Source organism: Schistocerca americana, chromosome 7 (assembly GCF_021461395.2).
Source record: "Schistocerca americana isolate TAMUIC-IGC-003095 chromosome 7, iqSchAmer2.1, whole genome shotgun sequence".
Taxonomy (NCBI): domain Eukaryota; kingdom Metazoa; phylum Arthropoda; class Insecta; order Orthoptera; family Acrididae; genus Schistocerca; species Schistocerca americana.
The window spans coordinates 97,562,957-97,580,956 of record NC_060125.1 but is presented as its reverse complement, the minus strand read 5'-3'; the positions used below and the strand labels follow the sequence as shown (position 1 = coordinate 97,580,956).

Sequence of the window (18,000 nt, the reverse complement as noted above, 5' to 3'; positions counted from 1 at the left end):
CGTGCGTAAGTGGCCAAAGCGTCACGTAAAAAGGTCCTCATAAGCTTCTGGAACGATTTCAACCAAATTTGATACACATATTACTTACGTGACTTTCTGGAAATAAATGCTATGGGGTGAGAAACAGCAATCTCCTATTGGGATGGGTGTGATTACGTGGAAAAAGAAGAGGGAAGGAGGAGACATACAGGGAGGGGGAATTAGGAAATGGACACACGTATTGGCGAGGAGTAGATGGACAGAGAGAGGGGATAGAAAGAGGTGGGCAGAGAGAATGGTGAGGATATAGACAGTGACAGGAAGAGGAGGAAATGGACAGGAAAAAGGAAGATGAGGAGAGACAGAGGAAAGGGGTGACGGACAGAGAGAGAGGGGAGAAGAAGAAATAGGAGTGAGGAGGAGATGGAGGCGAAGGAGAGATGGCCAAAGAGGAGGGAGAAGCAAAGGGACGGAGAGAAGGTCAGGTGGAGATTGGGGGTGAGGAGGTAGTCAGAGAGAAGGAGGTGGAGCAGATGGGAGGGGGAAAGAGGAGATGGACTAATTATAAATACATACCCGGGCAATTTCAGGTACTCAACAGTTAATACGTATAATGAAATTACTGATTGGATTAACTGTGATGTATTCAACTGGTTATCTGTCAGCACGAGACTGAGGGGTAGATAATGTGATAAACGTTGTGGGAGTCATATAGAGGGCTGCGGCTCACCGTGTAGTAGTCTATGCGGCCCTGGTCCTCCATCTCCCCAGAATCGGGCCACCCATTCTCCAGCACGAAGATAGGGTAGCCGGGATACTGCTGGTTCACCCAGTTGAGAGTCTTGCGGAAGCCCCACGGAATGTTCTGAAAGCATGTTTTAAGCCTTTTACCAATGTCTTATTTCATGTTTAGTTAGTGTGCATTGGAAAGTCATAAGTGGTTAGCTGATTTATAGTGATGATGAAGTGACACTTGAGGTTTAGTCTACGAACTGTGGGCTTCATAAACTCAATTTGCTAAATGAATTGGCGATGTATTATTGGTAGAATAATAATGATATCAGCCTGGCTTTGCCTGATTGTCTGTTTCTTCCTTCTCTTCTCTCAGGCTGGACTCTTCCTCTCATCCGACCGTGGTGCCGTCGGATATTTTGTTATACTACAGGTGTTTCCGGCGGAACTTTTTGCATGATTTTTATTGTGATGGGTAGAAAGTTTACAGACAAAGAACACTTATGGAGACTTTTAACGTAATTCATATAGATTCTTCAAAGACAAGTTGAATTTGAGGTAGCCTTTGTATCATTATAGAAAGCACTAACCCAAAACACCGGGCTATCAGTGTAAATATCCGATACACACGGAAAATTTTTGAACTTCAAAAATGGTTCAAACGGCTCTGAGCACTATGGGACTTAACTTCTGAGGTCATCAGTCCCCTGTAACTTAGAACTACTTGAACCTAACTAACCTAAGTACATCACACACATCCATGCCCGAGGCAGGATTCGAACCTGCGACCGCAGCGGTCGCGCGGTTCCACACTGTAGCGCCTAGAACCGCTCGGCCACTCCGGTCGGCATTTTTGAACTGAAAAACTATTGACAGATAGAGAAGTTAAACAGAATGAAGAGATCGCAGTAGACAAAGTAACTATCTAGCATATGTTGTAAACAAGAGAAATGATTCAAACTAAAACTTCCCTTTGGCGGAACTACAGGGAAGGAAGATTTCAGTTGTTAACTAGTCATGACAGTATTAGAGAGTTGTTGTAAAGAAAGGTATAGGCAGTAGCGCTTAACAGCGGAGCAACAGCTCGTAAGCTTCGATCCCAGGCATACATGGCCTCAAAGTCTGGTGTCGTTAGTATTGTACACTCGTATTACAATGGTGACCTGTTACTTTATGCAGACTCGGAAGCTTTCTTAGCTAGCTCACAACATGGAGGTTAATAAATAAGAACTGGGGAGCCATAAACTTTTTCAGCACTGAAAGTGACTCCAGTTCACGTATAGGACAAGTAATTCACTGTGTTCCGTCTCCCCACATGGGCACGCTAGAGGACGCCTGCATTCTGTAAAATCAGCATTGTGCAAGGCGCTAGGGGGAATCCTTTTTAGGGAGATAAAAATTAGGAAATCAGGTGCAGCACTCAGAAATTGTGGCCGTGGGAGAGGCCATTGTCTGTGCCCATGCCAAAAAGGGAATGTTTCTTTAAATCCAGATAACGGGGATTCTGACTGGCTCACAGTAATTATTTCGGTCGAGGGTGCTCTTTCCCGTGTGTGTTTACGTGCAAGCCTTTTGGTTGGCTATGGTTAAAAACCTGTCTTGTTGTGGAAGAGAGTTTCTGCCTTCCTACTTGTGTTCGTTAATCATGCCGAAATCTGTGACAGTGGGAATTTGTTAAATTTATTTGTGAAATGTTATTGATCAGAACTCGTAAGATCTACTGAAGTTGGCTGGGAAGATTCCTATGCTGGCAGATCCAGCCAAATTTTGAAAAATAAAATCGGACACTTGTTGCCATGAGACCGATGGGCACACTTGCTGCAGGGGCGACGTCGAGAACGCACTTCACTTTAGGCAGCCACAGGAAGAGGGAGGGAGGGACAGAGAGAGAGAGAGAGAGAGAGAGAGAGAGAGAGAGAGAAATGTCTTCATCTTGGAACCGAATGCGGAGTTCAATCCAGACCTAGGAACCATCTTGCACACCCACGCCATTCAGGAGCGGTAAGCAAGGATCGTCGATGCAGTCACCTGGCTTGGGGGTAAGCGTGGCTAGTTAAATAATATCATTCACTAAATTTTGACATTTGCAACCAGCTAGTTGCTACCATCATCCACTTTGGCGATTCTTTTGGTGCTCATACTTGTTTTTCTAGGGTTCTTTCTATAAACCACTAGCCATTTTCACAGCCATTGACCATAACTGCAATGTAGTTCCGCGTTGAGCTTTCATGTGCCCATCCACCTGTGCCATGGCTGTATTATATAATTACAACGTTTTGCCCCCTTATTAAATATTTATATGTTGAATTCAGTGGGTAATTTGTAGTTTGAATTTTTATGGTAACAAACAAAATTGTTATAGTGGTCCTCAGTTTCCTTTGTAGTTAGTTGAACCCCGTCATTGATATATCTGCAGCTCAGCCGACACCTCATGGATTAAATGAGAAACAAAATGAGCGGCGAATGAGGTGGGGGCGCAGTGTCTCCGGCTGTTTAATGATGTGGGTAGGGTGCTTTCATGACTAGAAACATAGGTCTTATTGACAGTCCTGCAGGGAGGATACACCTACCTACACATCTGTCTGCCACTGTTTCCTCTTTAAGGGGAGGGGAGGGGGCGTGAGAAATTTACCAGAGCCAACGAGAGGGGAACGTAGAAAATGTGGGTCACAGCCAAAATTTGAGAGGGAAACAGCTTTTCCTAACCTAACTACGACCTTCATACCGGTACTTTTAGTAAAAGTGATTTATGGTTATAACAAAAATATCGGACATTACTGTGTGGTAATACTATAGTTCCATAAGCCTGTAGAATCTGTGATCGGAATTAAGGTGAATTGGTTAACAACGTATTCTTTCTTTGTCAGATTTGGATATGACGGTCGACTTGGCCCATTCCATGTAATCGTGAATCGCTTTGTAAAATTGTATGAGCCACAATAATCTGATAAAGAATATGTGATTAGTTTACTGTGTCAAAATCTTGGGAATTTAAAAACGATTTGTCCCCGATAAGTGTAGAATAATGAAATACACCACGACAAAGAAGTATATATTTGCAGTTTGTCACAAAGAACAACATTAAGCTCGCACAACAATATAAATTTGCCCACGAAAGCACATCATTTGCTCTATTCGTACTTACTCAAGATTATAATAAGAGAATTTATATGTACCTTACTATCTATTCCTTTCCCATTTTTGTGTAAATATGGAATACATCCTTTCCCATTCCGTTGTATGATGTACATACGAACCATTTGGTCTTCTTTTTAGTTCCTACTTTCATACACACGAAAGTTTGTAACGGTGAGTTTGTCATGCAACTAAATATAAATCACATCGATTAATGTTATTCGTCTTAATGAATGACACTTAGAGGCGCTCAAATGCATTTCTTTAATATTCTGTTACTGAACAGTCACTTCATCTGTTTTATTGATGGTATTTAATTATTATGATCGATTTCTAATTTTTAGAATTTGATCTCAGACGTTCTTGTAGCAGTCCAGCTTAACCGAAACAATGAAGTACAATGTGGCTGTATCAGCCCATGATAGTTTTGCGGTAAATAACTAAATATTTTTGAAATTTCTCGGCAATTGGCTCTATGTGCACTTACTACTAGTCACTATTGAAACGTGTTCTGGATTTATTGAAAGTGATATTGCATTAGTACATCCATTGCCAAACAGGGTAGGACGCAAGCTCGTTTTGCCCAGATTTGTTTTCCGAGCAAAAGGAGGAAACTGCCCTGCCCTGCACCTAGCTTCATACTTCCTTAATGCGTGTGTGTCACATACGATGGCAACAGAAATAAGAACCAGAGTAAGAAATATAGCAGACAGTTGCAGGCCTACCATAAACCACACGGCGGCAGATACAGGGTAATCCGTGAACATGCCGAGGGTGACTCCTGCGTCATAGCTTATGGAAGGGCTACTACCAGACTGTCCGTCCGATGCTAGGAAGCTGGTGTAGTGGTTCACCCCGAAGAAGTCAGCAGTGCCTGCAACAAACAATACAGCCGTCTGAGCACGACGTCACCATCCGTCACACACTGCAATGGGACAACAGTAGCGGCACGAGTTCAAACCGTATCACCAAAGATTTATCTGCTTTCGCGTTATATGGTACAGTATTTTATTAATACTTTCGATTTACGATTGTAGTACTATTATTTATTTAATATGTATTGAAAAGTGCTTGTGTTGCCTATTTCGTGCCGCCGGCTGAAATACGGTGAAAGCGAACAGCTAAACTTCGCGTTGCGTCACAGAATGCAAACCATAGCTGATCGACAACAGTCAGTCGTAAGAAGCAGTTGAAGTGGCACCAAATCTCCTGCTGCAAACTGTATTTTGTTTCGTTTTGAGACTTGCATTGTGCAGTCATTTATTTTACGAAGTCTGCTCTCGGCCCGTTAATACACTCCTGGAAATTGAAATAAGAACACCGTGAATTCATTGTCCCAGGAAGGGGAAACTTTATTGACACATTCCTGGGGTCAGATACATCACATGATCACACTTACAGAACCACAGGCACGTAGACACAGGCAACAGAGCATGCACAATGTCGGCACTAGTACAGTGTATATCCACCTTTCGCAGCAATGCAGGCTGCTATTCTCCCATGGAGACGATCGTAGAGATGCTGGATGTAGTCCTGTGGAACGGCTTGCCATGCCATTTCCACCTGGCGCCTCAGTTGGGCCAGTGTTCGTGCTGGACGTGCAGACCGTGTGAGACGACGCTTCATCCAGTCCAAAACATGCTCAATGGGGGACAGATCCGGAGATCTTGCTGGCCAGGGTAGTTGACTTACACCTTCTAGAGCACGTTGGGTGGCACGGGATACATGCGGACTTGCATTGTCTTGTTGGAACAGCAAGTTCCCTTGCCGGTCTAGGAATGGTAGAACGATGGGTTCGATGACGGTTTGGATGTACCGTGCACTATTCAGTGTCCCCTCGACGATCACCAGTGGTGTACGGCCAGTGTAGGAGATCGCTCCCCACACCATGATGCCGGGTGTTGGCCCTGTGTGCCTCGGTCGTATGCAGTCCTGATTGTGGCGCTCACCTGCACGGCGCCAAACACACATACGACCATCATTGGCACCAAGGCAGAAGCGACTCTCATCGCTGAAGACGACACGTCTCCATTCGTCCCTCCATTCACGCCTGTCGCGACACCACTGGAGGCGGGCTGCACGATGTTGGGGCGTGAGCGGAAGACGGCCTAACGGTGTGCGGGACCGTAGCCCAGCTTCATGGAGACGGTTGGGAATGGTCCTCGCCGATACCCCAAGAGCAACAGTGTCCCTAATTTGCTGGGAAGTGGCGGTGCGGTCCCCTACGGCACTGCGTAGGATCCTACGGTCTTGGCGTGCATCCGTGCGTCGCTGCGGTCCGGTCCCAGGTCGACGGGCACGTGCACCTTCCGCCGACCACTGGCGACAACATCGATGTACTGTGGAGACCTCACGCCCCACGTGTTGAGCAATTCGGCGGTACGTCCACCCGGCCTCCCGCTTGCCCACTATACGCCCTCGCTCAAAGTCCGTCAACTGCACATACGGTTCACGTCCACGCTGTCGCGGCATGCTACCAGTGTTAAAGACTGCGATGGAGCTCCGTATGCCACGGCAAACTGGCTGACACTGACGGCGGCGGTGCACAAATGCTGCGCAGCTAGCGCCATTCGACGGCCAACACCGCGGTTCCTGGTGTGTCCGCTGTGCCGTGCGTGTGATCATTGCTTGTGCAGCCCTCTCGCAGTGTCCGGAGCAAGTATGGTGGGTCTGACACACCGGTGTCAATGTGTTCTTTTTTCCATTTCCAGGAGTGTAGATAACAGGCCAAGTTCATGTACAAAGTACACGTGTTTTACTGAATATTGATCAAAATATTTATGACTGTCATTTCATTCTCATGCATGAAAAAAGGACAAGCTTATTTTGCAGTGATTAATTTAGGAATAATACTTGCTTGAATATTGTAACTAAAAGTTAATTTAAAGGAAAGTTTTCAAAAATGTTACATACATCTCTGGGTCAAAACTACTACGAAGACTTAAATTAATTGGAACATAGGCTTATCAGAGGAAAAGACATTACCACCATTCTAATCTAATGAAAACTATGTATAGGTTGTGAAAAATAAAAGTAGCGAGGAGAATATTTCATGCCCCTTAAGGTAGCTAACCAATTTTCGTCATCACCGGGATACAGACGGTGTAAGTTGGGTTGCCTACCTTAAGGTTGAAAAATGGTTCAAATGGTTGCAAATGTCATTGGAGAAAACGCATTGCAGTGTCAACTTCAAACAGGTAACTTACGAGATCTCACCGGAACCAGACAAACCCAAAACAGTAAAAACAAGGGTTAGCAACCCTGTCTGCGGCAGTTAATTAGACTGAACTCGTCTACTACTTGATACAGAACATAAACAATGAGAAATATTTTTAATGTAATATACAGCAGAAACACTTCCACGTCAGCCACCCACATAGGAGCCTTGTACGCCATGGAGTGTCTGTGAGTAAAAAGAACGATTTTATTGAGTAAATGGTAATAAGAGAGAGAAGGACTCTTTGAAAGATCTGAGATACAACAATGGAAATCGAATGTCTGCGACGTCATTACCGAGATCTCGGCTACTGGGTGAGAGTAATCTTCAGGTTGTTCTACAAGGAGACGGGTAACTTTCTACAGCCATGTGAAAAAATTTCTCCCAAAGAGACACCACAAACTGCCATTTCATTTACAGGCAAAACACATAATTTATACTGTCTGGCTCATATAGCCAGGGAAAAATGTAAAGGAGTAAAGGAGCTGGAGCTGACAGGCGTAAGTAACAAGAGGCATGTAAGAGAGATTCCGAATAACGTCCATCATGGTTTTCAGGAACGACCCGTGAAGATAATGGGTATGCTGTGACCATCGTCCCCAAGTGCTGTATTGCACGCAAAGTTTGTCAAGGAGGCGATACAACTACAGAGTGACAGAATGAGTCAAAGTCAAATGGTTCAAATGGCTCTGAGCACTATGGGGCTTAACTTCTGAGGTCATCAGTCCCCTAGAACTTAGAACTACTTAAACCTAACTAACCTAAGGACATCACACACATCCTTGCCCGAGGCAGGATTCGAACCTGCGACCGTAGCGGTCGCTCGGTTCCAGACTGTAGCGCCTAAAACCGCTCGGCCACTCCGGCCGGCTACTTTAAAGTACCTGAAATATTTGCTGGCCCAGTTTCATTTATTTTGTGCACCGTGTATTACGGACGGATAAAAACTACTCTGACGAAATATTAGGTGAAAAATTTTTATTTCTAGTGATGTTATTCAAAATGGAGATAAAAGGTTTAACTGATAGTCTGTCTTGAATGTCTAGTTTAAACATTATTGGTGGTTGTTAAGACAAGGGCGATTAACAGTATTAACAGTGAGATTACGACCATTACTGGAAATGGTATTAATAAGTTTCTTTCTTTCTACGATTTTATCTACAATGATGCGAGCCTAACTTGCGTCTTACAAAAAGTTACGAAGCTGTAATAAGATAATTGCTATATATGATAAAACAATCTGTATGACGGTTAATCTACTTCGGCAGTAACTTCAATCGTAGCCAGCGTACGTTACTTGTAATTCTCTGTAAAAGAAGTAAATTTTAGGCAGCCTGTCGAGTATCAGATAAGTTTTGTGTTGTGATTAGACGAAGCCAGATGGTCACCAACATTATTAATTCAAGTTACATTCAGGCCAAATATCTTAGAGATCACCCTACCACGATACAGTGCATGCCGTACGTAATCACATTTCAGTCGTGTCTTGTGTAATCAAGTGATCTGAGTACACGCTTTATGGGACTGCACGACCCAGCGTTGTTTATGCAAAAATCAGTACAGCTCAACTGAAGCAGCAGAGACGTTCATTAATGATGCACACTCCAGCACGGCGGAGGGACATCAACAGTCATCTTATCAACATAATGCAGATGGTGGCTGAGCTAAAACGGTATGGAACTTCGGCTAACTTTCTCTGGATGCAAGTGCACCATGACCAAGAAAATGAGTGTTCTTATCTCTTCACAGTTATCATAATGCATAAAGGACACCTGCGTATTCCTCATTTTAGCGCATCCAACCACGCTACTCACCTTAAAGCAAGTACAATAGAACACTTGGAAAGAAGTGCAGTAAGAAACACGACGACGCACATACGCAAGTACGACAAATTGCAGCCTCCACCTTTCACAAGATCGCGGTTATACGGATTGGACATTCGGAAGACGATACCTAACGCTCATCTTAGGTGCTCTTCGATCACAGAAATCTTCCCCATTATCATCACAGGATAGGCGATAGGGACAGCCCAACTTTTTGTCAGATTCTTCACCTGAATGATTTCGTGTGTGTGGTGTCGTGTTCAGGAAGTGACTTTTGCAATGTGCTCACTATGTGACAGCTATACCCCACTAACTTCACCACTATATCCCCAAAGCAAAGTGAAATAACTTACAGATTTTTTTTCTCATTTAGAGTCAGCAGAGACCACATAATGTAACAATAAGGAATATCCGCTGTTCTAGGAATACCTTAAAGTTATTCATCAGTGATACGTGCTTTCATTGGCTACAGTTTTTTCCCCAGATTCACTGCTATGCTCTTGAGATCCTTCCTTAAGACTTGTTCAGTACATTAATTCATCAGCCACATCGCATTCCATTCTGAACAGATAGCCACAGAACTTTAATCGTCGTTTCCTTTTTGTCTTCATCAGCCGTTCATTACCCTGCATAAAACTCTTCCTTCTATCGCGTGGCATTACACAGCTATTTTCCCTCGTACAGTCCACAGATGACTGACTATGACATCAGTTATGTATCAGTAATGAATTACTTTAATTTATTCTTCTAGCCCTCATCTTATCTGGATATTGAAGGCAGGAAAAAATGTGTTGTCGAGTGTTAGGTACTCTTCTTATGAGTATTTCACCAGTATTTACCTACTTTTAGTCTGATAACTTTCAGCTTAGATACAGAGTTGCACTAAATCGTCGTTGCACTTGGGAGCAGACATGTCAGAACACGTAGGCAATTCATTCGCTCCATATTGTAGCATCAAATTAGTTGGCGCCTGCAGACAGGTAACCCAATGAACACGTTTCCAAAGTGGGCCACTGTCACTTTTGCCTTCCAAAAAATACATATCAACAATTACAATGAATTCCACCCATGCATTAACATTTGCCCCGCTACAAATGGTGACCATATTGAGCACCTGTAATGGAGAGGTGTTCTATCCACTGATTATGTCTATATCTGGTACCTCTTTTAGTTTTCACACAGTCATCTCCTGAAATCCGGAAGGTATATACGAATGACCTTGTATAGTTTAATACTTAAATGTGCGACCCAGTGAAACTGTCAATTAATCCTAAATTATTGTGCAGAGTGCTCCAAAAAAGAACGTATTAGTGACCTCTTGGAGGAGATCATTGCATAGATGTTGAAAAAAGAACAGAGTCATCAAAATACGCTAAAATCTGTTACGACTTTCATGAACGTAGACCTCAAAAGTTCACGTGGTCAGCAAGGGACTACAGTTCTGCACATGGGATGGCACACTTGCTTCCGGCGGCACTCACCCCTGATGTATTCGACCTCGTCCGGGGTGAACTCCACGAGGCGGGACCTCGCGTAGCCGTCTGCCCTGCTGTTGTTCGCCACCCTCTGCTTCACCACCTCTGGATAGTCTCCCTCGGCGCTGAAAATCGGGTGTCCAAAAATACCAGCCTTGGAGAAAAGAAAAAAATATTTCTTAATAACACAAGGCTGTCCTTTCATCAGAACAATTCAGCACAGATTCTACAAATTTCTAACCCTATTGAATGTTCATGTTTTCACGGCGTATTGTTTGATGTATGAAATTCGGCGGTACCGAAAAGTAGTAGACTTCTGATAATATTCTGTCGGGAAGAAAATTAGTACACCTGGAAAGACGATGCCGATTTTGATCGGATGGCGGCACATGCCACCTGGAGGATATTAGATGTACTGATAATCGTTTCAAAGTCGTCCGCCAATATCTAGATAGCGTAGTGGCATAGCTACCAGAGCGTCATTTGTGTCTACCCTTTAATAGGGAATGCTCATAGCCAGAAGGCTCAGTGTGTCACAGACATGTAAAGCAAGCAGGTACCAATGCCACGGAGACAGACTAGGGTCTCCTACAGCCAACAGAGCGAGTTTCCATGGGTCAAATTGTGGTCTTCCTTGTGGCGGGATTGTCCTTTCGAAGAAATTACAACACAAGCTGGACGTGCTGCGTTAGTTGTGATACGACGCAAGCATCAGTGCTCGCGTGAACATTCTCACAGACAAAGAAGACGTTCTGGACGTCCACGCAGCACAGACGTCCGCCAGGACCGTCGTGTTGTAAAGGCAGGAGTGGCAGATGGTACAGCTATCAGAGCACAGATAAGAGGGTTTGTGATTCCGGACGTGTCAACACGAACTGTTGCGAACTGGTTAGCAGCCGTGGGACTGCAGGCACGCACACCTCTAGCCAGTCTTCCTCTCAGCCCAAAGCATCGATGTGCATGGCTCGACTGGTATCGTCAGAGGATCACTTGGAAGATGGAATGGCGGGCTGTAGTCTTCGGCGACGAAAGCAGATTTTGCTCGCACGCAAGTTGTAAGACGTCGTGGTCTCCTGACCTTCATTGCTTACATATTCCACCCTCACAATCATATTCCGCACATCAAGATGCTTCATTCGAACCCAAACTGATAAGATAAAGTCAGTGTTGTATGAATTCATGCAAACGATGTGCAATTAACAAGTAAGCGCACCGTGGTTGAAATACTCGAGGCTGGCGTACACACATACATTCCAGACACAACGGTCACAGAAGATTTTAGTTCGGGAGAGAAACCGCACAACGGAACGCCGGTCCCTTCAGAGGACGACCCAGCCTATGTCAGCCGGTGACCGCCCATGTAGCGGACAGCGTGGGCCCAAGTGAAAAGGGAGAACGACCCCGTGTTCGGCTTAAAAGCAAATTCCGCTACATTGTGTGGGAGCGGCCAGCCTACGCATTCTTTACACATAGCACACAGTTTCAGAGATTTTCATAGGGAGACAGCAAACGCCAAACGCCAATACTACAGGTTTCCGGATTGGTCGCCTTAAACGAAACGTCATTCTTCCGTTATAGAAGAGAATTGCTGATTGGCAGACGATATTTCTGACGCCTTGAGCTGAAGGAATAATGGAAGAGACCGAAAGATATACCCCTTCATGTCTGGCATGGAGAGGCGCCATTCCGTTGTCGCTCTTGGAGCGAGGAACAAGTCTCTCCTCAGTACTTCACTGGGAGAGCACCTCTGTCAAGAGTGAATCGAAGTGCTACTCTATATTGAGTCCTTGTTATTAAGCGTTGTGCACTGTGTTGGCCGACACACTTATCGTGCGGTGTGAATGGACACAGTTATGGTTAAATGCCTGCGAGCGAATTTTAAGTGGCATCGTGGTGGACTGGTTACCTGACCGGTGTTCCACGCCAATAGTTAGACTAGGGGCGAATAGGAATCCTTGACTTCATCAAGGCATAGGGAGAGTTTGATTGGCGAAGGTCAGTCCAGATAGAACGAGAGTTATCTTATTTGTCAGCAGCCAGTGGCACAGACGGCAGTCATCGCAGCTTACGGCATTGTGCACTACAGCTATTGTGAGTCCCATATTTCCTCCACAACAGTACACTTCACTGCATTTCACACGCAACAGCCTCGAACGTACCTAGCAACACTCTAAAAGATAATTATTCAAGTTGAGTAGGTTCGCTTCTCAGCCATTCTGCCAAGTCAAAAACCATCTTAAACTTTGTATAGAAATTTCACTAGCGAATCCTATCCTTGAGAGGTAACTTCACATTCCGAAAAGAACCAGGATATAACTTGTTCAATTCGTAACTAAAAGTGCCATTGTGATTTCTGAGAATTTCTGCAAAATAAATAATAACTTTCGTTAGTTTCATGTTTTTCTTACACTAATTAACACTACTCCAGTACCCAAGTATCCCACTAGTTATGTAAGAAATTTTGTGAATTTTTGTGTCATTTCCTTACAGCGGACGACTCCAGAAGTTATTTATTGCTGAAAGTTTTTCAGGCATTTCTCTTTAAAAAGTTAGGAGCGTCTGTCTCACTTCTGTAATAGTGTGAGGGTGTAAATTGCATCTTGCAGGAGCCACAGGGTAAAGGGTACATCTCAGATTAATCCGTTGCGCAGAATAACAGATCAACCCCACACCTCAGAAAGTGATGGTCGTTTGCGAGTACGACTTAGGCCTGATGAGCACTGTCTCACAGAGTGCATTCGGCCAAGACTGGGCCCACCCCACGCCGTACAGTCTGAGGTGCGATGGGCTACAACTCTCGTTCACCATTGGTGTTCCTGGGTGGGGGGTGGGGGGGGGGGGGACGCTAAACAGTGCTGTTTGCGCTCTTGGTACATGCAGAATGTTGTCAGACCCTTTCTTTTGCCGTACTTCCAACAGAAAGGTGATGTGTTGTTCCAACAGGAAAATGTTCGCCCACACGCTGTCCGTGAAAGTCAACATGCCCTGCAAGACGTGCAGAACTTCCTTGGCCAGCACGATCTCCGGACTTGTTTCCAATGGAGCACCGGTGGGATATGATGGGACTCGTCAGCCAACAACTCTTACAGAACTATGAGAACAGGTCGATCAGGCATGGTATAACGTATCCCAGGACAGTATTCGCCATCTGTATGGTCGACCAGATGCCGGAGTCAGTACCTGTATTGCCGCCCATGGAGGTTACACCACGTACTAATACAGGTGTTCCAGCAGGGGTCGATACCTAGTGCAAGGGAACTACTTCTGCTATTGATCTGTGAATGTAATCATGCAGAAACCTAATAGGCAGAGGTGTGGCCGAGTGTCTGTGTTTGATACTCGTATTGTACTATGCGGCCTATTAATTTAAAAAGTATGCTTTTTGTCAGGTAGTTTTATCATTTATGACTGTCGTAGATGGTCATTCAAGGAAATATATTCCATCTGTAGTTTCGCTGCTGTGAAAAATATTAAAAACCTTCGTCCTGGGATGACTTCAGTAGCTTTCAGACCTTCACTACGCAGGAACTGAATAACGGGGCCCTGTTTCCCTTTAGAGAAAGTGAATGGTAGGGCGCCTGTTGTGGTGTTTGTGCATATGCGTGACTCTGCCATCTCTCTACATCCAGCACAATGTAGGAAATACGCACTAGTGACGCTCTTCGCTCCTTAAAGTTCTCATTTGTCTCAACGCTCCGCATTCTACTCATACGTTGTACAGCCTTTGCTAGTTAGCATAGAGATGTAAGTATACACATATTTATTTCTCAGCATGAAAAAATATTGGATTGTCTTGACCTGGGAAGTTGTCGAATGGAGCACACTTAACTTGTTAAGGGCAAATGAGAGGCTGCTTGAGTGAATAAGCAGAGAAATTTATGAAAGTTGTCAAATATGCATCAATTTGAAAGGCTTGTAACAGCTGTGATTATGTCTCCCAACATTCTTCCGCTACGTCTGTTTTTGACCTACTTGGGACTACGTCTGGTCAACTGTTAATATTTAGATAGTGTTGTGGCATTTTCTGACCAGAGAAAAACATTGTAGGCAGCGTCTGGATTGGAGGGAGGGGGGGAGGGGGGAATGTGACGTGCGGGGAAGGGAAGGGATGGTTGAAGGAGACGAACTGGCAACAATTGCTTAGTATTCTCCAAACATAGTAATGCTGCAACCTTATTTTACGTAGCTACTACCTGAAGTATAATAACTGAGAGTGGAATTTGTACAGATTATTTTGCTGTTAGGCTCGTAACGTTTAGAGAAATTCCTGCTGTATCTACATTTTAGTACCGACAGTGCGTATTATGTCAAAAATGCCGAGCTATACCGTGGCTCGAAACCCTCTTTAATTTTAGGTCCCCTTTAAATGGCTGGGTAAGTCAGTTCAGAGTTAGAAGAAAGACAGTGGAATACCACCTTTAATAGGAACACTTCTAGTAAAGCACTGTGGTGCTAAAACCAACCATAGAGTTGATGACAACTTTAACTTTTTTTTTTTTAAATATTGTACTCAACGTACACTGGAAACTTTACACTGAGGTGACAAAAGTCAGGGGATACCTCCTTTTGACTGGCGTAATGCAGCAACCCAACCTGGTTTGGACTCAACAAGTTGTTGGAAGTCCCCTGCAGAAATATTGTGCCATGCTGCCTCTATAGCAGTCCATAATTACGAAAGCATCGCCGGTGCAAGATTTTGTGCACGAACTGATCTCTCGAGTATGTCCCATAAATTTTCTATGGGTTTTAAGTTGGGGAGTCCGGGTGGCCAGATCATTCGCTTCAACTCTCCACAATATTCTGACATGGCTCAATGTCAGCCATAAAAATCCATTATTGTTAGGGAGGATGATGTCCATGAATGGCTGCAAATGATCTCCAAGTACCCGAACATAATCAGTTCAGGTCTTACCAACTGAAATTGGGACTCATCTGACCAGGTTACGGTTTTCCACTCGTCTAGGGTCCAACTGATATGGTCACGAGCCCAGGAGATGCGCTCCAGGCGATGTTGAGTTGTTAGAAAAGACCTTCGCATCGGTCGTCTTCAGTCGTAGCCCATTAACGCTAAGTTTAGTCGCACTGTCGTAACGGATACGTACGTCCCACATAAATTTTTTGTTGCTTATTCACGCAGTGTCGCTTGTCTGTTAACTCTGACAACTCTACCCAAACGCAAGAGAAGGCCGTCGTCCACTGCGTTGTTCGTGGTGAGAGTTAATGCCTGAATTTCGGTAGTCACTGCACACTCTTGAGACTACGGATCTCGGAACACTGAATTCCCGAACGATTTCCCAAACGAATAGACCATGCGTTTATATACAACTACACTATGTGATCAAAATAATCCGGACATTCCCAAAACATACGTTTCTCGTATTATGTGTATTGTGCTGCCACCTACTGCCAGGTACTCCATATCAGCGACCTCAGTAGTCATTAGACATGGTGAGAGCAGAATGTGGCCCTCCGCGGAACTCACGGACTTCGAACGTGATCTGGTGATTGGGTGTCACTTGTGTCATACGTCTATACGCGAGATTTCCACACTCCTAAACATCCCTAGGTCCATTGTTTCCGATGTAATAGTCAAGTGGAAACTTGAAGGGACACGTACAGTCTGTTGACTGACAGATACCGTCGACAGTTGAAGAGGATCGTAGTGTGTAATAGGCAGACATCTATCCAGACCATCACACAGAAATTCCAAACCGCAACGGGATGCTCTGTAAGTACTACGACAGTTAGTCGGGAGGTGAGAAAACTTGGATTTCATGATCGAGCGGCTGCTTATAAGTCACACATCGCGCCGGTAAATGCCAAACGACGCCTCGCTTGGTATAAGGAGCGTAAACATTGGACGATTGAACTATGGAAAAATGTTGTGTGGAGTGACGAATCACGTTACACAATGTGGCGATCCGATGGCAGGGTGTGGGTATGGCGAATGGCCTGTGAACGTCGCCAGTATGTGTAGTGCCAACAGTAAAATTCAGAGGCGGTTGTGTTACGGTGTGGTAGGGTTTTCCATGGAGGGGGCTTGTACCCCTTGTTGTTTTGCATGGGGCTATCACAGCACAGGCCTACCCTGATGTTTTAAGCACCTTCTTGCTTCCCACTGTTGAAGAACAATTCGGGGATGGCGATTGCATCTTCCAACACGATCGAGCGTCTGTTCATAATGCACGGCCTGTGGCAGAGTGGTTACACGACAATAACATCCCTGAAATGGACTGGCCTGCATAGAGTCCTAAACTGAATGCTATAGAATACTTTCGAGATGTTTTGGAACGCCAACTTCGTGCCAGGCATCACCGACCAACATCGGTACCTCTCCTCAGTGCAGCACTCCCTGAAGACTGGACAGCCATTCCCCAAGAAACCTTCTAGCACCTGATTGAAGGTATGTGTGCGACAGTAGAAGCTGTCATCAAGGGTGGGCCAGCACCATATAGAATTCTAGCATTACCGATGGAGGGCACCAAGAACTTTTAAGTCATTTTCAGCCAGGTATCTGGATACTTTTAATCACATAGTGTATCATTCCGCGTCCAAAGTCTGTTAATTGCAGTCGCGTGGCCATAATCACATTGGAATCTCCTTCACATGAATCATCTGAGTACCACGACAGCTCAGCCAATGCACTGCCCTCTTATACCTTTCCAAACTTTACACAAGGTGTCCTGCGAACGTTGCAAGGCCGCGGGAGACCTTCTGTGAAGTTTGGAAATTAGGAGACGAAGTATTGGCAGAAGTAAAGCTGTGAGGAAGGAACGTGAGTCGTGCTTGGCTAGCTCAGCCGGTAGAGCACTTCCCTGCGAAAGGCAAAGTCTCTGAGTTCCTAGACTCGGTCCGGCATACACAGTTTTAATCTGCCAGGAAGTTTCATATCGCGCACACTCCGCTGCAAAGTGAGAATCTCATTCTGGAATCCGCTGAACGACTTTACATGGGGGAGAGAGAAAAAAGAATGTGACGAGTGTAGCCTAGGAGTTTGGTATTTCTCACAGCATTGTTTCATTTCCATAAGGAGCGTTCAGAAAAACAGACACTACTGCCCAAAGGAGAGGAGAGGTCGACAAGGGTCAGCTACAGCAGCATTTGACAGCTGCATTGTGAAAAAGCCAAGAAGAGGCCCACGTCTAACAGCGGGCGGGTCAACTACAGCAGCAGATGACAGCTGCATTGTGAAAAAGCTAAGAAGAGGCCCACGTCTAACAGCGGGCGGGTCAACTACAGCAGCAGATGACAGCTGCATTGTGAAAAAGCCAAGAAGAGGCCCACGTCTAACAGTGGGCGTGTCAACTACAGCAGAAGATGACAGCTGCATTGTGAAAAAGCCAAGAAGAGGCCCACGTCTAACAGCGGGCGGGTCAACTACAGCAGCAGATGACAGCTGCATTGTGAAAAAGCCAAGAAGAGGCCCACGTCTAACAGCGGGCGGGTCAACTACAGCAGCAGATGACAGCTGCATTGTGAAAAAGCCAAGAAGAGGTCCACGTCTAACAGCGGGCGGAAACCACATTTAAAAGGACTGAATAGCACGCAGTCTCACGTCCACAGTGGCACGGCAACTGCATTGTTGTGGTCCCTTTGCACGACGATCAGTACTTTTTATTCCATTGAAACCTGCTCATCG

General features: G+C 45.0%; 1 protein-coding gene across 1 annotated transcript in view; it reads right to left on the bottom strand.

Annotated features, from left to right (window-relative positions):
* LOC124622740 (myrosinase 1-like) overlaps positions 1-18,000 on the bottom strand; it is a 79,316-nt gene that overhangs the window by 8,049 nt on the left and 53,267 nt on the right. The window contains exons 7-9 of the mRNA XM_047148530.1: positions 10,368-10,515; positions 4,572-4,720; positions 710-844 (exon numbers count right to left, since the gene is read on the bottom strand). Of these exons, the coding sequence (XP_047004486.1) occupies positions 710-844; positions 4,572-4,720; positions 10,368-10,515 (432 nt within the window). The remainder of the gene's footprint in view (positions 1-709; positions 845-4,571; positions 4,721-10,367; positions 10,516-18,000) is intronic.